The sequence below is a fragment of the Electrophorus electricus genome, chromosome 14, assembly GCF_041902795.1.
Source record: "Electrophorus electricus isolate QZ-2024a chromosome 14, ASM4190279v1, whole genome shotgun sequence".
In the NCBI taxonomy this organism is placed as follows: Eukaryota; Metazoa; Chordata; class Actinopteri; order Gymnotiformes; family Gymnotidae; genus Electrophorus; species Electrophorus electricus.
In genome coordinates, this window is record NC_137510.1 from 19358970 (window position 1) to 19385499 (window position 26530).

Below are 26530 nucleotides of genomic sequence, written 5' to 3' on the forward strand. Positions count from 1 at the left end.
CCATTTTTATTTTTCATTTATTCACCTGATTATTTATTACCATTTTGCATTCCTAGTAATATAATTAAGTAATTCTTCCAGAACATATTTAAAAGAAAAGGTAAAATAAGACAACAAAACAACAAAAAACCTCTTCTGTTTAGATTTAAAATGAAAATTAGATGTACCTTTAATAGAGAGACAAAAATTAAGCAGCAAAAAACAACCATAAGTATGTACATGAAATATGCAAATATAAGTATGCAAATTAGAATATGAAATATGTAAAGTTGTATTTACAATATAAAATTAGACATATCTCTTAGATGATTTAGATTCAACTGATGAGTTCTAGCCAGTTCAACATCAATGAATCTGCCATTTTCAAAGATCTAGCCTCAATCTGAGAAAGCTTGTAACATTTTCAGTCATACTGATCTTCAGGATATGCAACTCTGGGACACAGCCAATTTATTTTACGAAGGCCTTTTTATAACAGATAAAAGCTTGAAAGGGGAAACTTTTCACCCAATAAAATGAGAAAATAAAACCTCTTAACAGTCACAGATGTTTAGATATGGATATGCAGACTATTAACAAAGACTCTTTTTTTTCCCATCTCAGTTCACCCCAAACTGTTCTTTTTAGCTGTATAAGCCTTCTTTAACATATAATTTCTCTTTTGTTCAAAAAGAGCAACTTGTGTATTTGATACACAGCTTTAGCCATGAAGAAATTGCTATGGTTTCTTAATAATATGGCTTCTGCTGGGAAAATTTGCAGACTAGAGTTGCATTGCACTGATTTATTCAGGACTCTTAAAAAGCAATCCCATGAATGCAATAACACTGTTGATGACCACTATTTAAAAAAAACCCAAAAAACCCTCCAAACAAACAAAAAAGAAACCCCACCCACCCATACCCACACCCACACCCACACCCACACCCACACACACACACACACACACACACACACACACCCACACCCACACCCACACCCACACACACACATACACGATAACTATAGATATAAGAGCTGGTGTAATGCTATGCAAACACATTAGTGTAAAAAAGATTGTGACCTAAACAAAGAAATAGCAATGCTTTAGACAAACATCCTCCACGGGGCAGGGATCAGGCATCTGTAAGAAGCTTTAAAGAAGAGACAGTTAAGTGGGGCTCAGTGAGAATTACACCTTGGCCTGCAAATGTAGTGTCTCTCACTCTCATGGATCTTCAGCAAAATGAAAACTGTAAATAGATCAGCCCTGCTCCTCCATGGGCTTTCCCCACGTTATCATGGCACGAAAAACTGCCCTCAAATGGCCTAGTTGATAAAGCTCATGCTTGGCTGAGATGCTAGGCCCAATCTACCAGAGTATCAAGTCCTGAAGATTCAGACAATGTAAGTGTGACTGTGCATGGTTTGTGTGTGTGTGCGCATGGGTGTGTTCCCACACTGAACTTTCCAGGCCATGGCAATGTTTAATCAACGAGCTGGCTCCCGTGCAGCAGGGCTCCAGCACTGTCACTGTGGGGGAGGAACTGCCTGTAGATCTGTAATTACTGAAGACAGAGCCAGCATGTCTGTCACATCTCCAACTACACCACAACTAGCACACCACCACATAGGAATTGTGCAGCATAGCAAAGCACAGGGGTCATTCCATGTGAAATTACCTGAAGAGCAGACCATTTCTGACACTATCCTCTCTTGGGGTCATTTCACAAGAAAACACAAAGTGATTTCAAATGCACCCTTTGGGAGTGCATTTTTAATTCCATAACTCATATCTAGACTGAACTTAGTTTTAGTAGTGACAAAGACAAAGTAACATTCAGAACTTTGGATTAAAGCTCTCAAATGAATATCTATAGATATGAGACTAATTGTTCCCACCAAAAGACTCTTTTGGCTTTATGTTTAATTTCCCACTGAATTAACTTAAATATTGCCGTTAGAGGACGACAGTGTGCATATTTAATAAAATGAGATCTTCCACATTTCTGTAATTATATCAAATTCAGGTCATTTAAAGGCTAAAGTATTTGAAGTTGTATCATTCTGTCACTTATGACTTATTGTAACACTACTAGAGATAACTGCATACCAAATCTACATCATGCTTCTAAAGTTGTTAAAGTTAATGAAAGTCAAAAACTCAAAAGTGGATGTGGATGCACTAGGATGCATCATCAATGATTTAACCTGGAGTCATCGAATGTTTCGGGTCACTCAACATCAGACACCCTCGCCCAGGGGACCCAGTCGGGTCAAGCCCCGACTTGCGTCCCAGCAGCTAACCCATGGATCAGCCCTTTTGAGCCAAAGCCATCTTGTGGCTTTCTCTGTTGCAGATTGTATGGCCCACTTCTTAGCCATTCCTGAGATGCTCAGTCAACTAAGAGCTCTGTAGAGGGAGCAACCTGCAAAGCCTCTACAGCCCACTTCTATGGGCTCATAGCTCATCCTCCAGCCTCTGCACATCTTCAACAGTACCTGGCACTTGGCAAAAGTATATAATGTACATTGTATATGTACATTTATATACTTTGCAAAGTGTGTCCCATGAATACTATTCTAAAGTCCAGTAAATGACCCTTTAATTTCACCAGAATGTTTCCCCTTTTGATGTAATGGTCCTAATGTTAAAGTTTATGCAAGCTTTACCAAACGAAGAAATACAGGAAACATCAAAAGGTAGACAATACTATGCAAAGTTTTTGCAGTGAGGTCAATTCCATTTTTCACCATGCACTGTTCAAGCCTATAATTTAGTTTTGCTCCTGTTAGAACACATTCAAACCTACCATTCCATCAACTCTCATGAATGCGTATCTGCTGACAAAAATACTACAAATACTACTTTGCAAAATCCTACCCTCACTGGTAAGTTCATGCATGTATGGTTGTATGATTCTCCCTTCTTGTGTGATTATGTTTGGCGCTGCTTGAGTAGCATAGCAAGCTGCAATTACATGACAGTGGGCTGTCAGTCCAATGAGCATGCTAGATCATCAGGACCATGCCCAGACTGCTAAGCCAATTTGGTAGGTGTTTGAGCAGTGATTTATCATATTCCTCTTAATTTGTTTTTTTTTAACTTATGATTTGTTGAATGTTTATTCTTGTCCTTGAATTTGGTATCATATTTTACAATATGACCCCTTGGTTTTTAACATGGAGTGACCAGAAGAGCATTTCAGAGAACATGCCTTTCATGTTCCTTCAATAATGCAGCAATATGACTCTCTCTATATGCTGTATATAACAATAGGTGCACAGAAGCATGTGATATCAGCCTTTATAGTGTTCCTGGCATGAATGTGCCCTACAGAGGTTTCCATGATAAAGGGGGAAAGGTTGTATAAAGTCCTGATGGCTATGAAATTTTTGTGATTTTTTAAAAACCAACTTAGCAAATTGCCTCTGAGTTTTGGCAGAGACTCAGTAACATTAACACGTAACCTGTAATGCCAGTCTCCAGAATCTCCAATTCACCATACTCATTCTCTCTCTTATACACACACACACACACACACACGATGCAAAAACCTACTTCCCTTACCCTCACTGTCCTTCTCAGCACACAAACACAAAAGCTCATATAAACACGTGTGTGCATGTATGTGCACACACCATGAGGTCCCAATCAGTATCATCATGAATATTCTCTACCACAGATGGCAAGATAAAAAACAAACTGGGAGGACAGGCAGTGACAGACAGGCAGCTGAAGCTTTCTACACCATAAATGACTCTGCACACAGGCAGGATGGCTATAAAAAGGACACTGAACAGGGACCTCATACACAGGCATTTATTTATTTTTCTTTCTAATCTGCATCCAGAATCTACAAACTGACAGGATGTTGCAGCCATCATGATTTTGTGAAAGACATTTAACAACAAGTACATAGTGTAAATAATGTTAAATGAAGTGTTTAGTACAAAAATGATCTTTTATGGATGCCATATTCTTTTCAGCCCTTGTACATGTCTATAATCAAAATCCACTGGACTTGGAACCGATGTGGATGTACGACATATACAATATGGTTTGGGAGCAAAATTCAAAATTTTTAGGTAACTTTCATTATATGACATACAGTATATAATTATGTGTAACTGTGAGAATGCAAAGTGATTAAACCTGATCAAAGATGCCACATGCAATTTTATTCATGTGGGGTTGACAGTGGGAATGCTTATAGGTGTACATATCCTTGCTGCAACAACTGCCTTGCGGGGGTCCCATTAAAACAGAATGATGGCAGTAGCTGGCATGCACGCCAGACACGGGACATGTGAAGAGGGAGTCCACATCAGCCTGCAAGTGTTAAGTGTTTGGATTGCAAGCCTGTTTCCGTTTCTTGGCTACATGATCACTCATGATTGTTATGAGTAATGTGCATTTGATTTCTCTAGCTTTGTTCTTCCTTTGCATTTATCATGGTTTGTAAAAGTGCTGATTTGAGTGTCAGTGATGCAGAAAAACAATTAAGATTTATAAAGGTGACTTATACCATATTGTTTAATAGTTTATATGACATTTACATACATTGGTCATGAGTGGGGTATTAAAACTTGAGTCAATTTAGATTTTATTTACTATGTATACAATGGCCTAGTGGTGTTTAAAGTGCTCTGTTCAGTGGGATATATTATCCAAATTTGTCAAGAGCATCTTATTAATTGTCCAGGGAATTTTTTGTCCATGTTTGATAACCTGTTTGATGACAAAATTTCTCATTATTACTCTAGTGCGTTCCCTTCAGTAGCGCTTTTACCTGCTTCTGCACCCAGCACTGTATCATGCAACTTTAGAACCCTCTTTCCCTCTTGGTTACGAGTGCAACAAATTCTCACTCCAGTCATGAAGACTGTCATGGTTGTTGCTAATATCATGTGCAAATATTTGCTAGGACAATCCAGCTAGGATTTCTGTTATGTGGAAAATAGTAGTGACAAACTGGCTGGTAGGAAAACTCTCATATCACTTAAACTACTACAGTATAACAAAACATTGTATAAAAATAGCACACATATATAGTCTGTCAAAGGGTTGACTCAATGAAGTGACAAATAATAGTATATAATGTGTATAACAGAATAACAGAACTAAAATATTCTACTAAATATTCTCAAGTCACTGATACTCAGTAAATTAAATCGATCCATATGAACTAAACCTGACCAAGCCAGAACAAATCCATTCTCAACAAAGCCCAAAACAAAGTCAACTGAGCCTAAAGCTTCGGCACACTGTTGACAACAGAATGCTCAAGAGTCCATGAACTTTCATACCATCTCTTCTGGACAAGGAATCACATGCACATGTGTTTGTTCAAAACAAATCCAATCCTTCCTAATACATCTCTGAATTACAAGAGAATTAACATAGTTAATAGTCTTGTATTACATATGAAATAGAAAGGGAATAGATAGCCAATATCCCCATTCTTAAATGAAGGGCTGTAGGTAAATGTGCACTTCAAATAAAGTCTGGTAAGAGAAGAGATGCTGAAAGTGGACATAACTTACTAATGGATTGCCCCTCTAATAATGCACATGAACGCTTTGGTGAGCTCTGTGAAGTGTCCTTACAAATTATGGTTTACTGGGTCAAATACGAAAATAGCATCCAAAACACTATATAATGCCTGTGTAAGTCATAGGATAATTCCTGTTATGCTGACTTATGAAATAGTAACCTTTCAAAGGCAGTGGTGCTGTGTGTGCATGTATACATCATACTCATTAGGACATCTGTGTCATTTAGACTCATGACCTGATGACTCAAAGGCATGACTAAAGAGGAAACAAGAACTAAAACTATTACCACTAATGGCATTTATTAGGAAACTAAACTAAAGCAACACAAAATAAATTTCCCAAGAACAACTGTCGGCAGCATTTTCCAGAAGGAAAAGCAATACTTCTTCAAGCACTGTTAAATAGGGGAACAGAAGAGGTTCCATCCTGCATTGCTTTGAAGATGTTTAAACATTGCTGTGTGGCCATTACTATTAGATGTTGAGCTGAAGGAGTGCTCATCTTCACCCTTCCTGAATGGACATAGTTTTCATGAAGAGCATAAAAGTAAGTGACCCAGCACAAAATGTAAGGTACATAAAAATACACATGAAAAGGTCAATGTGAAAAATCACGGAAAATGTGTTATAGCTGGCCACTGGAGAGCAACCTAGATGTATTTTTCCTCTCAAAGGATAAAATGAAATTCTTAAGAATCAACTGTGAGCCCTGTTCAGCAGAGCAGTAACATTCTTTCCATCATATGTAATGTGAGTTATAAATGTGAAATACAACACAAATTAAAACTGTGTGTTTCAGATATAAGAACAAAGTCCACACTAGCTTAACAAAGTCATACTAAAACCTATAAAATAGCAGTTACACTGTGAACCATCTGTGCACTACTTGTACACGGATGCTGACGGAGAGGTTAATGAATGGAAGTCGCTTGCTTTATAATAGTTACGCTTTATCCTCCCTGAGTTTAATAGGACAGCTTTATACCAACTACTGCAGAAAATCATACTGGAAAAATAACTTTGTATTGCCTCAGATAAATATTTAGTTGTCACAATCTGGCAGAATGCTGAAAATAAAACATTTTTTAAAGTATCATGACCTCAAGATTCTAGTGTTAATGCATCACTGGTACAACTGACAGCCATCTTGTTAGAACGTTTGAACACAAGTCACTAATTAGAAGCCAGCTAACAGTGGGTGCTAGACTCCTGGGCAGATATGTCATATTCAGTGCCAGAAAGAACAGTGTATTATAATTGGTTTCAGTAGAAGGCATCCCGCTGAGCTGATCCAGGAACCGCATTTTTTTCATTGAATGCTAGTCTTTACTTTCAGAGAAACCACAAAACTGTAACAAAAACGCAGAGTGGTTGTGATACCAGATTGGCAATTAAAGAGCAACTCCTAATAAAAACCCCTAAAGACCCCACTGAGGATTTTGGCGATAGTCACACAAACATATGAGCGTGGAAAGTAATAACCAGACATGGCTTGAGCACAATAGTGGTGGATGTGACATACACCCAAACAATAAAAGCTGACCATAAAAACATGAGTGTGCATTAGAAAAACAATTCCTGCTCACGATGAATAAATGCATCAATGCATGCACTATAAGAACCATGGATGATGCAGTGTGCTAGAAGGTATGCGTAGCCATAAAGGCCCTACCTGCTTTGGGTGCTCAGTGCCTGTGATCTCTGCGACAGTGTTGAAGGAGTCTACATCAGCCAGGTTCTGTGCCCCCATGGTCAGCTGCACCACATTCCTGGTTCCTCTGTGTGCCATCCTGGCCATGATCTATGCATCCTCCACAGTGACAGATGCTGTGGGGATCTGAGGCACACCAAGCTGGTACCACTGCCTGCTAGTGTGAGGGCTACAACAAGAACACAGGGAGGACTGAGCTTGATGATTACAGTAGTTTTAAAGTGATGCCTAATTTGATCACCAGACAAAAATGTTACATTATTGTTTTTCCAGTAAAGGGGCTAAAAGAAAAGCTGTTGGGAACCTGCTAATGGGAAATGGAGTGACAGCTCAAACGAGTGAAGCCACTGCTCCAACTTTAGCAGCCTTAGAAGCTCCTGTAGTGCGGTATGCCACTGTCTCTTCATAGCTAACAAAGGGCTGATTATATACCACAATCCTCCCCTTAGCCTCATTCGCTCTTCTCTTCAACTCTTCAAAAGACTCCACCACCGAGAGCTCAGCTTCAATACCTGTCAGAAAGAAAGCACATGCTTTGAGTTGAATACATCATAAATACCTTTATGAACCAATGTGAAGGACCTTCAAAGATGCCTTATTTTTATTTGGACAAAAGAAGAAAGATTATTCAAAACATTTTGAAAGAGCCTGTTTATAGGTTTAGACAAAAAAAAAAAATTCCATGCAGAAAAAAAATTCATTCTTAAGGGTGCAATAAATACTGGTTAAGTAGTTTTAACACACCAACTACAAACCTTTTTTAGGAGTTCCAACACTACTCCCCAATCCAAGAATGGACAAGCTGTGGTTGCATGGAAGAACCATCACTGCACTCTCCTCTCCTCTTACCCACTGAGGTATCTTTACCAGTTCTAGATATACATTCTCCAGTCCGTCCAGCTTCGAGGCATTATATATATATTTGATAGCCAGATCCAGATTCTTGGAACCGCTTACTCTGTTACCAACTGTATCGGTGAAGGCCGCAAATCTTTCGTATGAGCGGTTCTGGGCCTTCTCATACAGGGCAAGTATTATGATTTTCTGGGCAATATCAGCGTAATTTAAAATCTGGGATATTTTTTCAGGCAATTTACCTTCGTAGGTAAGAGGCTTACAGTGACATCTTAATAGACTACAAATAAGAACAAGAGTCAAAAATAGAAGGTTTTGTTCATTACGTGTCATCTAAAGACAAAAAAGGAAACAAGCGTTACCGGACATTCAAATATCTAAGGAATACATGTATATTTGTCATATTATTATTAATGTCGTACTTTATAACATCCAATGCAAAAAAAGAACACCGGGAAAATGGCGTTTTAAATAGTCCAATCTCACTTCCTAAATTCAGACGCATCTATGTATGCCTCGGCTGAAGCGCAAAGCTACATAAGCACAAAGATATGCTGTTACTTAACCGAAAACAATTTCTTATTCTCTTTTTTTAATTAAAATCTCATGTGTATCATATAGCTGCCACTTTCATAAATGCACTTAACATAGCAGTCAATACTTGGGTTAGATAAACGGGAGCACCGATAATTTATTTATATAAGTCATTGACTTATTCGTAGGAATATTCGTAAAAATGTAACTGCATTATACTAATTATAATTCTAAAAGATACCTAACATTTGTTATTTGTTCGTTTAAAATAAGCGGGAAATTATACTAACCTTGTTAACATTGGGCTAGAGGACCACATGACTACATCAAAGAGCAGTATCTGCTCACACTCCACCCTCCGTAATGTCGTTTGACGTAGGTAGCTACAGAAAATGCATTTCGCCCTGTGTTATAAAGATGCATTAGTTACATGTGCTACGTATGTGTATATTTCTACCTTTATATTTTTGTTTTTTTCGAAATAAAGTCTTGATGTTTTCACAACTAAAAAGCTAAAAACCCATATAAAAAAGTATGTACAATGAGAATCGCATATGATATTATTAGTATAACACTATAATAGATTTAAACCCTGTGACCCTACACATTTATTCACCTCCCACTTCTGCCAAATAAATATATAAGTGGGCTGATGAAAAGGGCCAAATCAGGGGCAAGAGTACAAGAATCAGGAGATGTTTTGCCTGGGGAAAGAAAAGGAAAGCACACTACTCAATAACTTAACATTTCAAGCCTGTACTCATGGATTGTCAGTAGTCAAAAGACAAGCAGGTACATTGGACCAGTGTAATAGCATTTACAGTATACATGCAACTGTATTGTCTGGCAGCTACAGTAGTTATATTCTTTTGTGCTTGGCCAAAGGTCTTAACAACCTGGAGATCATGGTAGTGACAAATCCTAGAGCAATTTCTCATAGAAATCTTACATTTCCTTTGCCCATTTTGCCATTTCACTTAGAGAGACACTCAAGATTTTTCCTTATATGTTATAACAAAATTCAGCTCTTATTCCCAGAGGCGAATACATATACACTCTGGAGAAAATTACTTATCTGATGACCATTTCTGAAGGATGACATTCAACAAAAGAACACACAACCAAATATGCACCACATGCATGTCAGGCATAATAATCAGAGTATCAACATTCCATGAGAAAATGTTTATTCAGTAGAGTTTCTCATTACAACACCATTATCATAACTCCGGAAGGTTTCCATTATTAACCATGCTTATGAAGCTCTGTCCTTCATTTCATTGTTGTACAAATGTCCTCAAATGCCCAAAATGGGAATCTGTTTTTAAAACAGTAGGCACTTTAAGGGTGTTCAAACATCTGTGAATATACATTTTCATAGATTTTTTACTAATATTTTACATTTAATATGTTGTATATAAATAATTATATTCTATAAATTATTGTATATTAACATATACAGATATGTCATTGACTCATTGGTCAGGTCCGTAAAGAAAATTAAGAAGAAAGGAACAGGAAAAGGAATGAGAATGTAAAGACGTAAGCAAAATGTATAATTATAGGAACAACACTGTTTAAGTCTTTGGAAAATGATGATACATCAGTTCTGTAATAGGAATCAAGGATTCAGCTATGAAAAATGAGTGGCCCTATTAAGGGAAAGTCACCAACAGTGAACAAATCAAATGACCACAACTACAGGTCACTGTAGTCTTTAGTCACCATAGCAAAAAAAACAACAACAAATTGCAATGAAGTGCACTTATGCTGAGAAACTCTATTCTGCTGTATAACCTTTGAACATCTGAAAATTGAGGTTTTCTTTCTTCTTTCACATCAAGCCTTGATTTTGCAACATCTTTTTCATAATTCCAGCTAATTTATTGTCATTAATCAAGGAGTTGCAACATTTCCTAATGAAGATTGTTGCTGTCTAGCAACATTTTCATTAACAATATTAGCATTGCAACATGGCATTCAGAGGGACTGAACAAGATTGACCAAACAATATTTATTTCAAATTCAATGCCTATGTAGCATGTAAGCAACTTACCATATTTTTTATTTTACCAATATGAATGTCACACTGAGAAATAATATGAGTGGTTAAGTCTGCAGAGAGATTTTCCAATCCACTAAGTATCTATCTTAGATTACCATAAAAACAAATTAGAGCACCTTAGCTAACTTTTAATCACTCATGTGCTGCTTAGTTGATTGGCCATCTAACATTTTCATGACTACACTCATAATACAACAGATTCATTGGTGTAACAATGGGAAACCACATTTAAAGTCTGACCTAAATCACCACTAATTTGCATTATGGAACATCAATGTTTTGCACCTCTGCAAACACATCAATGAACATTTTATGATTTGAAGGCTGAGATTTACGACTCAAGTCCTACTGCTTGGTCAATATGTTTACGTTACCTTGCATAGCAACTTGAAAGAAAGACATAGATAGATAGATAGATAGATAGATAGATAGATAGATAGATAGATAGATAGATAGATAGATAGATAGATAGATAGATAGATAGATAGATAGATAGATAGATAGATAGATAGATAGATAGATAGATAGATAGATAGATAGATAGATAGATAGATAGATGGATGAAGCATGTCAGAATTTGTTCTTGGCTAAAAAAGGAAATCTGAACATCTGGGAGTTTTGAGACTGAAGCAATCAATGGAAAATGAAATATAGGAAATATGGCAAGATACATTTAGACATTTTGCAGGATGATTGGTCCTCTCATACTCTGAAGCTGACATGACAAAAATATACAAATTTATGTTGACAAAACTAAAAAAATGTCAAGCCCAAGAGAGAGAAACCTTTATAAAAATAAAAACATTTATGGCATCTAAATTAGAAATGAGGTCAATATTGACATCATAGGTTATGGAGAAACTGTTGTAGTATGATCAGGGTAATTATTAAAACATAAAAAAATGAAATACAATTATATTCCACATTTCTACCTCTTTCCTGTTAAAAAAAAACAACAAAAAAACCAAAACCCTCAAATATGTACCTTTACAGTTACAAAGTAGTCAATGGGTGAAAATACTGAGAAAGAATTCACTGTTTTATAATACACATTACTTTCTCCCACATTACTTTCTCAAAAACCACAAAAGAAACAAAATGTGATCCAAGATGAAAACACAAGACCTGATTGGCTTTATGAAGCAAAAATACCTTTGTTATTAAATAAGTAAAGGTTCCAAATAAAACCCTCCTCAGTCTTTTGTGATTCCAGCTTTTCTTTTAGAATACTGAGGAAATGGTTCTCATATGAATGTTAATCTTGAGAGTGATTTGTCATTTAGGCATAGAACTCCTTGGTGGGAGCCTTCTGATAGGCTGTACTTGGTGGTTTGCGTTCTCCCAGATCGTAGCTCCCCTCATCCTTCTTCCTCATGCGGTACACCAAAAGGAGGATGAGGAAGATAGCAAATAGGAAGCCGATCACACCACCTGCTATAACAGCTACAGAAAAAGGAAATTCATTTGAAATTCATTCTTCAGGTGATAACAGAAAGAAAAACAAAGGCAGTGTCAATATGACCACCTAAAAAATTAAATATCCTATTTGAACTATCCATGTGCATTCATGGACATGGGAGAAAATAAACTGTAAGAACCCTGAGATGAAAAATCTGCAGTGAAACAAGTTGCAATGTGCAATTTATAACTGAAATAATCAATGAGTTGTTGAATAATCATCAGAATAGTCTCCATTAATTTATTTCCTATAATTTCCTCTTTATTTGCCTTAAGTATATGTTAATCCATGCATTGAAACAAAGTGAATTTAATGTCTGCACTCAGCCATCTAAAAATAAGACAAATATTATATACAATCTTTAGGTTTCTTAGCAGACAAAGTGTTTTGATAACGCACCCTACACATGAAAACTCTGTGGCAAAAGTAAAAAACCCATTTATGATTCTGAACTGAACATACCTGCCAGCACCTCTTTTCTCTGGAAGAGGTTTTCTGTGTGTACCTTGGGTTGCTTGTCAGATCCCTTTGCCAGACCAGGGAAACTGCTGGTACTGATGGCTAGAACACTGACCTGGGGCTCCTCAGTCTGATAGTCAGGTACCTGGAGAGGAGACACAAAATAAAGAGTACTAGGAAAATCAAAGACAGTTGTGCATGAAACACTGAACACATAATGACTATTACCTACTTTTTATAGTGCAATACATAACTGCATAGTGATTCACATTGTATCTTTACACACAATATTACATTTAAAATAATGCTGTTTTGATCAGTTACTTGGGGTCACCTGAAATGGGGAACTATGTACAGAAAGGGATGGAATTCCTATCTGGTTCAACCAACACAGACAAAAATACCACCGATGAAACTTTGAACTTGTTGCATTGTCTAATTTAAACTAATTTCAACTTAATATACAGAGCCAAGGCATGTTCCAGCAGATCAAGGGGGAAAACTAATCCAGAACTGAATAGACAGGTTACAAAGCATACCAGGTGCAGTGAATAACAGTCACCTGATACAAACAGGTGCAATGCAAAAGGAACACATCAGTATTACTTGAGCTTTCTAATTTTTCTCCCAGTTAAAATCTGTGAGATATTTTCAGTCAGTTTCAAACTCCAAATAAAATAATAACATTTTTTTTAAAAATAGAATTTTGTCTACAAAATTGCAATCTTATTGAAATGAGAAAGCAAAACATTTCCACCTCAGTTTCCAGCTCTCTCTCGAGTATGGTCTCCAAAACTGTCTCTGCCTCTTGGAGAGAGGGTGTTTCCAGGGTAGCACTGCTGGTCTGCAGGGGGTGCTCCGTGGATCCGATGTGTGAGGTCAGCATATCTTCATCATCACTTTCACTGAAACCTGCAGGTCATGAGAAAGAGACAAAACACCTCTTATACCATTGTTGCAAGAATTCCAGATATCTTATGTAGCTGCATTAAATTTTGAATTTTGTTGCCACTCTCAATGCTGAACATCAAATACACACACATTATGTTATGCATGTATGGTATTTAAAAATTTTTCTGTTAGTCAGCGTCTTTGTAAGAGTGTGAATACGTGAATAGAGTTTAAATAAAGTGGGATGGAGCTAGTTCATTAATAATGCAGGCTTTATGTATGGAGCAGACACCTGCTGGATGACTGTGCTTGTCTTGGCTGACCGCATTTGACCGCAGATGAAACATCTGTGAAAGTGTCAAGCTGCTGCCACTGCCTGGCAGCCAGCCAGCAGCTTACAGTGTTACAGCTTACACTGCTTACAGTGTTCTCACAAAGGCAGACAGCTACCTCCAGAGTCACTCAAAGAAGCTTAGTGAGCTATGCCAAACTGCCCACACCCTGGGCCTTGGCTGGACACTCACACCTAATCTGCCCAGCCAGAAAAGAAAAAAAAAAACCCAACAAACTCAAGTTCCTGCTGTTGTAGCCATTACTGTCACAGAGGGGCCCTTGGCAGCATGTTGAAGCATTCTGCTTTCCTTAAGCAGTGTCACCTGCTCCTTGTTACACACACTTTCTTTTTTTCCCTAAGCTATAATAAGGCTGTGTATAAATTCTCCATACTGGGTGAATTGTCAGTATGGTCTTGTCTCATTTGTGTCAGTGTTAGTGACCTTCAGTTTTCAATGTCTCGTGTTCTCTTGTGTCATGAGATGTTTGTACTGTCATGAACTTACAATAACAATAAGCAAATCCAGTGAATCAATATACATAACGAATTGGTAATCATATGCAAAATAAAACTATACAAAAACACTACTAACTGAATGTTAATATTTAGAATAATCAGGCTTAATGCTTAGGCTGGTCCGGAGAGGCTGACTTACCTGATCCAGAGCCGGAGCTGAAGTCATCATCATCAACAGGATAATCACCTGAATGGTCTTCAAGGTACAGGATATCAGGTGGGACAGTTTGACCTGTCACCACCATCTGTATGAGTAAACACACACAAAACACCCCATATGAAGCCCCATACGCAGAGCTCTCTCAGAGCACTGTCACACCTACTCTCCAAAACAGGTACTGATTTAATGACATGCACTCAGCTTACATATCACAACTTGTAGTGCAAATCATAGCCTCTCCTGAACCAGATGTATACTAGAAATAGGAAATTAAAGAACCAGAATTTAAGGATTTCATTCACAAGTCAAAATACAACCAGTTTATTTCTGATGAAATTTCACTGGTGTTTAGTGCCACAAACAGCTTGCCAATTGCAGTATATTCATGTTAGCCAGTCAAACAACAAAAAACCAATGCAGTAATGTTAAACTTTTTTTAGTTAAAGCACTGAACAAACCTTTTGAACAAACCTTTTATAACAAAGTTATGCTTAGTGCATTAGTAAATCTCACAGAAACCCTTCCTATATAACCAAAACCCTGAAAACCACAAAAAAGCAGGAAAAATACAATTTTACTTTAGAACAAAATCAGCATGTGACTCCCTGACCTGTTGAAACACTGTTCAACGTCAGCTAACTCTGACATCCGTGAGAAACAAAAGGTTTTATTGCTCCCAAACAGAATACCCAGGCTATGTGGCGGAATGAGAATAAAACTAAGCAGATTCAGTGGTAAGAATTAAAGCAGAGATATATTACATGCATGTACTGTATTTATGTGTGAGTAAATATGAATCTTCTACTTATGGTAATAGACACTGACACAAATGTGACGACACAGATTGAGAGAATGCTCATACGGGGAAATAACAAGGATCTGTGTGCATGTGTGCGTACAAAAGGAGAGGGGCCATCAATGGCAATGATGGCAACAGTAAAATACAACTCCAGTCAGCACTGAGCTACTGAGCATTCTAATGTTACTGATAGATCAGTGTTGATCTGTGCTGGTCAAAGCTGAAGCAGTCAGTGGGCACATTTTCTACATGTCCATACAGATCTGGGAGTTTCTGCCGCCAGGTCTGAACATGCTGCAAGAAGCGGGTGGGACTACTGTGGCACCCTGATGAATATCCAGAACATGTAGGCAGTTTGCACATGAGGTTTGTGCTTTGGTGAGTCACAAAGTCAGTGATGGAACTCTTGGATAGCTCTCTCTTAAAATGAAATAATAATTTCTGTTCAGCCAACAGATTATGAAAAATCTGCCATGGCACAAAAATAAGCAGACTTTTTTTTTGCTGTATCTCCTCAGACAGTTGGATACCTATTGATTATGCATATGCATTCAAAAGTACTTTAAAATGATTCCAGAGCGGGATTTTAAATATGACCTGATTGCTCCAAAATATCACAAAATAACAGCAGACAGTTGTGAATAAACATATACACAGAATTAGAGACACTCTAATTTACTTTTTCATGGGAGTCTAATAGGACCATATTTGCAGTGAGTAAATGAGAGAATTAGAGAGAGATTAAAGAGATGGTGTGGGAGTATGCTAGTTAGAGTGTGTTGAATAATGTTTCTGATTCCAAAACAAACTACTGTCAGCCATACGAAGGTGAGAGTAGCATTCCTGAGCTCCAGGCTGCAGCACAAGCACAGCATTGTGTGCTGGTCTGAGCTGCACTCTTTCAGTATGTGCCAGCACTACAGCTGGACAGGAAACTCTAAAACTCACAAACTACACTCTCTCCTCTCTCCTCCAAACTGCCTTGCCAAACACCATCTCACTCACACACACACACACACACACACACACACACACACACACACACACACACGCGTGTGCGCACGCACGCACGCACGCACACACACACATCTTTGCAGTGCCTAACTCATGTACAAATTCAGTGTACCCTAACTAGCTCATAATTCATAAAGCATCCAGCTTGCTGCATGTCCCAAAAGCAGAAGCAGACTGGAGGAACCAAGTCCCAAAGCAGAAGCAGAATGGAGGAACAGGCACATACGATGGATTTAGCTTGCTGCATACAAAGGACATTAAAGAGGGAGGGGAACAACAATTTTTATCAATCGAAATTAGCTGAATAATTCAAAAATTGGAAACAACATAATCTAGAAGCTGAGTGGTGCAAAACTGGAGTGCCAACCACAGAAGGTAAACAAAACGAATCCTAACTTTAAATTCCCTTACCTCCAAAACATCCCAAACGACATTATATATTAAAAACTGCCTCTTCTAACTCTGCCTAAAGGTAAGTCTGTATTCTGTAGCAGTATGTGTAAAACCATATGGACAAAGAGAGATAAACATCAGGCTAAACCCTAATAGCAGTTTCAGTGAAGCTGATGCTCAGACATCTGCAGAGTACTAAAGCTGCAGACCAACACTGGATCCAAGCTCTTCTACTGAGGACACTGCTCTTGACCCTCCTGAACATGGCAGTCTGGGTCTTCAGCGGTGATTTTGGAATGTAAGGTAGTGAGTGCACTTCCATTACCGCAGATCAGACCTACACATACAGGTCATGCTACTGTGTGCATAAGGCAAGCCTGTCTCCACTATCCTGGCACATCTCTGTCTACACAAACACACAGACATGCTTGTGCTATACTCACACAGACTAAGCACACAACTAATAACTTCAACCAATGACCCATATAATGGAGTGAAAGTTGTCTATGTTTGCTTACAAAATCAGAGGTGCAACAACAATGGTTCAAGCATTTGTTTTGGCATAAGGGAAAGTCCTGTTACACTGGTATCATGACTGGATAACATTGGTACCTCAACTAGTGTAGCTGCTCAAACCATATCAGATGTGTAGACTGATGAGGCAAAATTACAGCAGTGTGTTGTATGTGAGATCACTCAGCATGGTGAACAGGCTGGATCTGCAAGTTCCTAGTTTCTATGACTGTATAAAAATGCTGCAAAACCCTGTAACATAAGCAGTTCTGATTTCATTCACTGTCACACAGAACATTTCAGATGAGATGTTCAGTAATATTTACTCTGTTAGAGGAAGTTCTGTAACATTAAATCTGGTAGGGGCAGTTCTGCAGTATTCACCCCAGCAGGTCTTTAATATTCACTGTGAGAGGGGTCGGCCTGTAATATTCACCACGATAGGGGCAGGTCTGTAAAGTTTACTCGGGTAGGGGCAGGTCTATAATATTAACACTGGTGAAACTGGTCTGTATTATTCATTGTGATATGGGTCAGGTCTGTAATATTCACACGGGTAGGGGGAGGTCTGTAATATTCATTCAGCCAAATGTGGCCCAACACACATAAGACATGGTAGAATTAGGTCTAGGACATCAAAAGCACATATTAGTGTCTAGAGAGCAGAGCTCCAGCAATAATGCAGGGAATGTTCCAGTGGCAGGGCCACTGCAGGGCTCCTTCCAGCAAGCCTGATATCATTATTAAACCCCAGACATTCCCCTCACACATGCCAAACTGCATTCACAGCTCTTAGTGTAATCTCAATACAAATCCGACTGCTATGCCTCCTTTTGAAATTGTTCTCTATATGCCTAAGGCGAGGTAGTGTTACTTCACGAATCTGCTCCGCTCCAGCGATTGGACGAACACTCAGGCTCATTTTCCACATTCACACACACAGCACACAGTGATGTGGTATAGCTACCTCTCCTAGTGACTCTCAGCTAAAGTCCATAAAGCTGCTCTGTCTCTGACCTGCAGGACAAAATGTATCAGCTCTGGAAACAAGCATGACATTTGACAACACAGAATATATGCCATGGGTTAAGAGTCTATTAGGAGTTTATTTTCTGCTTAAAAAACAAACAAACAAATAAATAAATCTTAATTATAGATCTGCATACTGAGAATGAAACAGGCAGTACATCACATCAATATTTGTTGAACTATATACACATGGATGTATATATAATTATAAAAGGGTATGTGTCTGGAGCATGTGCTTCTCTGTTTGTCTTTTTAAATCAATTTTTCGAATGGATTTATGTCTGCCCTTCAGAGAAGCAGAAACCTGAAGTAGCATGCTGCTCAATACGAGGCCAGTCCCATCCATCCACACAAAGAATCACTTAAAATGAGCAGAAATCAATAGTGTAGCACAAGAAGCACAGGGGAAGAGAGAGAGTGCTCTATACTCATTACTGTGATGGGAGCTGAGTATGTGACATTTGAAACAGTCACACTTGGCTGCTTCCCTCCTCGCCTACTCCTGTGGCCAGGTAGACGCTCTTGGAGACATGACCAAACACACAGAGAGAAAGGAAGGGATGAGGGAAAATGCAAAAAGCTATGGAATAATTACCAAAATTCACAGATGTCCAGTGTGGTTATCACAATAAGTTAACAATTCACCAGCTTTAAAAAATAAAAACTATGACATGAAATGGTTCTGTTGATATCAACTAAAAAACACACCAGATCTTCATGTAATCATCAGCTGCAGCCGACCAAGGAAAATAACCACATCAGGTATTTAAAAAATAAAAAGCAAAAATTCAAAAGGAAGCCCAGCATCTAAACCAAGAGAAGCAAATGGGGGGTTTTAAGCTGTATGAGCCATGTTAGTTCATGCAGTGGCCTAAATATGTAAAACAGACATGAAGTCCACTGCAATGCTGGTGAAATCAATCTGCCAAGTGTGAGAACGCAGATGTGCCTCTGATATTAACCAGCCAGCTGAGCTCTCAACACAGTGGGTGTGCAGAGCCTGACCAGCTGCCGATGTACACACACACACACACTCACACACACACACACACACACAAATACACGCGTATACACACATTGGATGGATATACACACTAAGCACATTAGGCAAGCATCACTGTCTACAGTAAGCTGTGGAGAAGGAGACTAGTGATGAATACAGCCCATTCAGACCACAGGCATGTGAGGTATTCTTAGTATGTCTACACAAACACAGGTGCTGAGCAGAAGGGAGAGTGAGGAAAAGAAGGGAGGACAAAAAAGGGGTAGGGTGAGAGTGAGAGACACACACACACACACACACACACACACACACACATATATATATATATATATATATATATATATATATATATATATATATATATATATATATATATATATATATATATATATATATATAGAGAGAGAGAGAGAGAGAGAGAGCAAACAAGACAGACAAAGGAGAAGGAGTACTGGTCTGGAGGTAGAGTCAAGTAAAATGGTGACTTAAAAACAGGAACACCATAGGAGACTGTTTAGCTGTGACACCTGTGGAGCAGGTGAATATATACACAGAAACACATACATGACAAAGCATGAAATGGTGTTACAGATTTGTTTCTTTGATGGAGGTTCAGAGTTCTTGACCTTGCCTTGATCTCGCTCTATGTTCAGATGGCATCATTACCACTATCACCTTTGGTTTGCTCATTAGAGGTCTAGACCTAGTTCCTGTGAAGTTGCTTTAAGACAATTTCTATTGTTAAAAGGCACTATATAAATACATTTTAATAGAATTTAATTTAATTGGATTTACATAGGTTAAATCAAACAATTCTCAACTACTTCAAATGGATTACCTGGACTACAATATAACCTTTTCTTGCATTCATAGTGGCAGTTAAGTAGAACAACCCTGAAATTAGTGGGGTTCTCGGCATATATGGATGCAAGGGTTTCTCCCTGAACAACATGCATGCAGTTGTACATGTATGTTGTGTACAAAGACTACTGGATATACAGTACACTGCTTTTGACAAGCTCAGAGCACAGTGGTATCTAACCAGTCAGTCTATCAGTTAAGGTCATGGGTGGGTACACCTGCGCATTTATAGTTTTTAAGAAGAAATCTGAGGAGCTCCGGTGAAACAAGCGGCCCATATACAGCACACCTGGCCACTGCCAAACACTGCACACTGGGGCCCCTACAATCACTACATGTCACCACACACTTGTGCACAAACTGCATCTGAAGAGGTGACAGCATGACAACTACTATAGCACAACAGCAGGCAGATGTACCCATTCTACACAGGCAGAGTACCCATTCTACATATGCAACAGAATGAGACCTCTTAACAACATGGTAAAACACTGCACAGTTAAAAACAGCACCATAATTTGTAACTCATCATGATGGGCACAATAAATGACTCATAATAATATGAAACAGTAAACTCTGTGGCACGTTACAAGGCAGGGTTTGTCAACACCTCTAAATAAAACTAATCTGCATGACCATCCTCTCTCCTCAGCAGGGGGTGGTTAGCATTTCTCTGTGTCTGTGCTGCTGGATCGAGGCCAAGCCAGGCTTGGAGTGGATCATTGTGCTCAAAGGAACTTTCAGGGAGAACACGTTCTTTGCCAGTCCAGGGCTGGAACTCTGTGGATACCTTTTCACAAACGACAAAGAAAGTCCGTACCTCGGTCTTTGCTTTCTCCCACATTTTAATGAGTAAACAAGAAATGAGAGTGTAACAATACGTTCAACGTTTAATAAATATTCCACAACATTAACAAAAAGTACAAAGATAAGAGAAGAAGTGGGAGGGAGGGAGAGAAAGATGTTTCACATTATTCTGAGTTCTGAGAGAACTAGACCAAGTAAGAGCTATCTGAGAATCTGTGGGTAGCATGCACTGTGTTTAGAGAGCACTGTTCTTCTAGAGTTAATAAAACCTCACCAAATGCCATCTACAGAGGAACAAAGGTACCCAGAGACCCCCAAAAATCCAATAACTGCAATTTAGAACCAGTTAGTTTAGTATTATCTGTCAAGCACTTCTCTAAATTCTTTTCAGGCTGTGGATGTGATTTTCAGCTCCCTCATCCGCTCAGTTTGGAGAGTTAAAACCCCTTGCAAACTGTATACAGGCCAATCTTTAATCAAAATACATAAAGGGATCATCACTGTGTTATATATTACAAAGTATACCACAACTGAAGTATGTAGCAAAATAACATATCCTGGTTCATGTTTTTTTTTTTTTTTATAACATGCAGCCTTACTGCTTAGCAATCGTAGACTCTTGGACAAATGTCAGCAGTCACATATAGCACCAGAAACTGTTGGTCAGGGTGTTTTTTTTTTTCTGTCAATGTCAGTCAATGCATGATCTAATCTGTATTTTGTAAGGAATATCTAAATATTTTGTTTTAATATACATGAACTAAATGAACAGTACTGTACAATTCTCCACACATTACTACTATCACTGTCAGAATTTGGCAACATATGCTACTGTGAGTGAGGAAGAGTAAACATCTGCACCATACACACACAAACACAAATAGACACACACAAAACCATCTGGTGTGGAGGTGTTTGTAGTCCAGACAAAAACAGTGGTGCACCCATATATGGGCTTGGTGGAGTTCTGGCGCGTCATACATCAGCCATCACCCCCACTCTGTGTGCACAGCAGACCCACTAAGTCAACACGTTTGCATAACGTGGCCTGGAAAACTTGTGGAACGCTAAACCCCTTCAGTGAAGAACACAAATAACATCAATCAAGTTAACTAAAGTGTACCTACTAAGAGGCTCTAGAAGCAAGTGTCTTTCCCAAAAATATACATTACCTTTGTAGTACACAAGGCCGTGGCTGTAATCCTAGATATGCAGTGGATGAGAAAAGCCACATGCTTTTCCACAAAGGGAGACATTTTCTCTCTTCAGATGATGGAACAGTGCAAAGAGACTACAGAAAAGAGTAGGGCTACCTTCTAGGATTTGGAAGCAGCCAATGATAGTTTCTATCAAATGGTTGCATATTGATATTCTATGATCAAGGACTTTCTATTTCTGTCAGGTCAGCCTAAATTGGCATACGTAACTGAAGATACCCCATCTTGGCTTAATATAAGTCTCCTCCTTTTCTCTTTTCTGCAGTGTATGTGGACCCCTGCTGAAGTTTATTAAGTGTTCCTTAGAGTCTAGCATGCTGTAATTTCACCAGCACCACATTGCTAAGCACTCACTGTGTTCAGCTCTACCCACCTCCTCAGCAAGATGCCCTTCTCTCTTGCTCTGTCACCCTGCAAATGCTGCCTACTTACTGAGCTCTAATGAAAGAGTTTACGAAGTGAAGGCAGACTGGGCTGAGTGAACGTCTGCCTCACACAAGCTGCTTCTCATGCTCCTGCTCACTGCTGCCCTTGCAGTTGCTCTCCCCTGGCCCCAAAGCTGTTCCCTCACAACTTTCCATTCGCTCAGCTAACCAAGAGGCTAGACGAATGAGGGTGAGAGAGCCTCACTAGCTACACTCCACAACACTGAACAAGCTCTCCCGGTCAAGCTTAGTATATGCTGTCTCTGTCTTTCAGATGCAAGCCATATTGGAATCTGTTTATGAACGGGCCTATGTGGCTGTGTTCTGTTTATAAAAGGTCTTGCATAACTGTATCATACATGTGTAATTTATTGTGTTTTAACACTATATACAGATTACATCCTATCACACAATGTTATGAGAACTTGATTTATGCAGCATAGGAACTAGTGTTTTCACCAAATAGACCCAAACAAGTGGCTAATATGGATGAATGTCATTCCATTAGATAAATATCATTACATTCCATTAAATGTAAACTTCACAATATTCAGGGATCATTCTTAGACAAATAAACCATTTAATATGTGACTTCTTACTGTGATGTCAGTTTGAAAGAATTTAGCCAAGCTTCCTTAGACAGATTTTCCCATAGCTGGACAAAACACGTTATAATGTGGTCACATAACAGTGATGTGGTGACCTTAATGACTGGGCTTCCCCAAAAATATAAGATTGTAGCTTATTTATTAAACAACATAAGTTGCAAAATACATCATTTTCACAATTCACAGTTTAAATCATTTACTTTTCTTTGGGTCTATGTGGTGAAAACAATGACTGCTACATTGATCTAAAATGGGTATTTAGACTAATTTAGCATGAATGGGTCAAACAATAATCTTAACAACTAGATAAACCCTTGATTTTTTGCTGCACAATGCAGTGTAATATTTATCACATTTATATATTTATCACATTTATCTATTTATTTTTTCCACTGGACAAATTCTTTTTTATATATTTTATATCAATTGTAGCAAAGACTAAAATAAAGCTATTTTGACCTATTCAGTTCATAGGTTAAAGTGTCTAAACAAGTCAATATGGTTCAAACTCCACACAAACCAGTGTTTGAGTGGGAGTGACAGTAAATTCAATTTTTCTCACTAATTGGTTATGCAATGTTCTGCCATAGTCTTTGAATATTAACCTCTGTGATGTTGTCATCCTCTGCAGCGCTGCTAAAGTCTGATTTGTTATTCTGCATTTGGTTTATTTTTTCCCTTTCAAATCCTGCTTCATGTTATATGCTATGCCCAATTAAAATCATCCGTCACAGGGAAAGAAGGTAAAATGTGAAATAAAAACATAATTGCTATAACTTGTCTATTTATAGACAAGAAATAGAAAACAGACTCTTTTTCTGTTAATGTATCTTTTACCTGATGTTATCACATCCGGTTCAATTTTCATTACACAGTACCTCCAATTCTCATCAGTGTTAGGCAGAAGCCAACATGTGCCTTCCTCAGACTGAAGCCTGGCAGTAAATCTTTACAAGAGGCTGTACAAAATTATTACATGCAGCACTCTGAGGACCACACGAAAAGGGAGGACACACGCAAACCTGATTCCAAGCTATGAAGCATGTGTCCACCTCATAGGTGTTTACTGAGGGAGGCAGGGAGCAGGGTGGTGGGACAGCTATTTATGACCTTTTCGATACTGATGAAAAGACTATTTATTCAACATAAATGATTAGCAAGTGGATAATGTCACAGACATGGCACAACTTGTTAAAGGTCAGGGCCACACTGTAGAATCAACTAGAAAGAAAAACAACAATCACTGAACATTTCACAGAAAGCTAAAGCCATGCTGTGAGGTCATTGTAAGCATCTCTCTTCAATTTTAAGAAACTTGGGTAAAATGTTCTTTCTTTCAGATATACCATATAATTTTATTGCCTTTTAAAACCTTTCCATCAAATTATTTTGACTAGTAGCTTTTTGTTTACATTCTTTAGCTTCCATTTTGAATAATTTACTGGCTAAAAGTGTCCTAAGGCAATCCATAAACTGGTCGACTGCACTTTAAAGAGCAGTATTCCTATGGAGAATCTATAGTAATGCTACAGGTTATACCTACAAGGACTTTGACCCTGCAGTCTGGCCAGTTTGTAACAGATGCACTACCCAATAAAATCCAAATCTTTCAAAGCTTTGAAGACAGCATTTTCTCACATTTTTAATGTCGTATAGTAGCATAACCATATGATAATTTACTATTTCATATTGAATGAAACTAGATCATATATACATTCTACAGCATAAAAGCTAGTTAATATACGTATTTATGGCCACTTAGTCACCGATTGCTGCACTAATCTGGTCCAGTTTTATAACTACTAATTAGATTATGATGAGTGTTGAACGCAACCGAAGTAAGAAACATTAATTCCTAGAAAATATTTTTCATATTCATCAAACTGGTATTTTTCCTTTTATCGTTAAGATCAGGATCCAAGCTTTTTTGTGTCAGGGACGTATGGGTCTGGTTATGGGGCTATACGGCATTGCCACTTGGGCTGCGTTCAGCGATGTTGGGAACTGACCGGGGGAAAGGACGTTTCAAAGCACAAATACTTATCAGTCTAGAACACATCTGAAAAAAACACCGCCATGCCTTACATCACTATCACTATCTAGGACGAAAGTTTGAAAGTTACCTTAAATAGCACGCAATGTAAAAACCTTTTCACGTAGAAAAGTTCGAACAGCCTAACGGATTCACATACATTAGCATTTGGCTGTCATCTCTTCCTACACCAGTACACGGCGAAAAATACACTTTAAACTAGCTTTGCTACTATTTTCTAGAGCAACAAGAAACAAACAAACAAAAGGGTAATTGGTGTAAATTTCCTGTATGTGTAAAACATTCCGAATTTCACCAACATACTTCAATGCCAATACTACATTGATACTAAGTATAGGGACACAGAATGATCCAAACGTGCACGTCGCTTTTTCTCAAACTCACCTTTTCACCCAGGAAGCATAGTGCTGTAAGAGTTAGCAATATCCAAGTGTTCCTCATTATTCCTTTTTGAGAAGTCTGGTGAGCTTTTGCAAATAAATTTCGGGTCACAGTCTCACTCTCTTCTCCGGTGGTGTCGGTTCTTTCGTTCCTTTTCCTATTTTATTCCAGTAGTGCGGGTTGTTCTATATTTAATACCAACTTGTCTTGTCTAAGGGCGAAAATACCCTTAGTTTCTATTGCTGCCTAATAACTAGATGCTAGACCGAAAAAAAAAAATCATTTTTAGAAGCCCTGCATCTTTCGGGGACGTATGCAGCACTGGACAGCAGAGGCGGAAGATGAGAGAGAACTACATGTAGTGGGGGGAGCGTTTGCGTCATGATTGACGGATGGTTAGCGCACAGGGAGTCAAGGCTCCAAATTTAGGGGATGCTCTGTTCACGTGTCGAGGCAGCTGTCCACACTGCGCTGAATCATTCACCACTAAAAATGCTTGAGATTACTGGATTTATTGATGCAAATCTCTTAACTGGAATGCGCTCGTGTATGAACGTACCTAAACGTTAGTATTTCCACCTTAATCACACATTAACACACAGTAATAGTAGATCTTTTTCTAACCTATCTAAACAAAACTGAACTTAAGTCTAATGGATAGCTGGTTACAAAATATGTGAATAGAAGCCTTGCGTGAAGCATTTCCATGACATGTCTTACTGGATCTGCAGAAATATTAACCTTGAGAATAGGACAAAGAAATTCCATACGCCAAACACAACAAACGTACAACAATACTATTTTTCTACTGTTACATTGGTGGGATTGGTCACAGCAGTTCGGCCAGGATCAGATATCTTTGTATTATTGGGCAACAACTACACACTGTAAAAATGTAATTTCCTT

The 26530-nt window shown here is 38.3% G+C and overlaps 1 protein-coding gene and 1 long non-coding RNA gene across 2 annotated transcripts; both read right to left on the bottom strand.

Annotated features, from left to right (window-relative positions):
- Window positions 1–6678: 6678 nt before the first annotated feature.
- LOC145651106 (uncharacterized) lies at window positions 6679–8421 on the bottom strand. Its single transcript, XR_014116778.1, has 3 exons — window positions 8004–8421; window positions 7553–7760; window positions 6679–7417 (listed from the first exon to the last, which is right to left on the bottom strand). It is a non-coding gene; the product is annotated as an uncharacterized LOC145651106 (long non-coding RNA).
- A 1386-nt stretch (window positions 8422–9807) lies between these two features.
- LOC113585632 (syndecan-2-like) lies at window positions 9808–25960 on the bottom strand. Its single transcript, XM_027023239.3, has 5 exons — window positions 25628–25960; window positions 14501–14606; window positions 13378–13532; window positions 12624–12765; window positions 9808–12145 (listed from the first exon to the last, which is right to left on the bottom strand). The coding sequence occupies exons 1-5, from the start codon at window positions 25682–25684 to the stop codon at window positions 11982–11984; spliced, it is 624 nt and encodes a 207-aa protein (XP_026879040.2). The 5' UTR covers window positions 25685–25960; the 3' UTR covers window positions 9808–11981.
- Window positions 25961–26530: the final 570 nt, after the last annotated feature.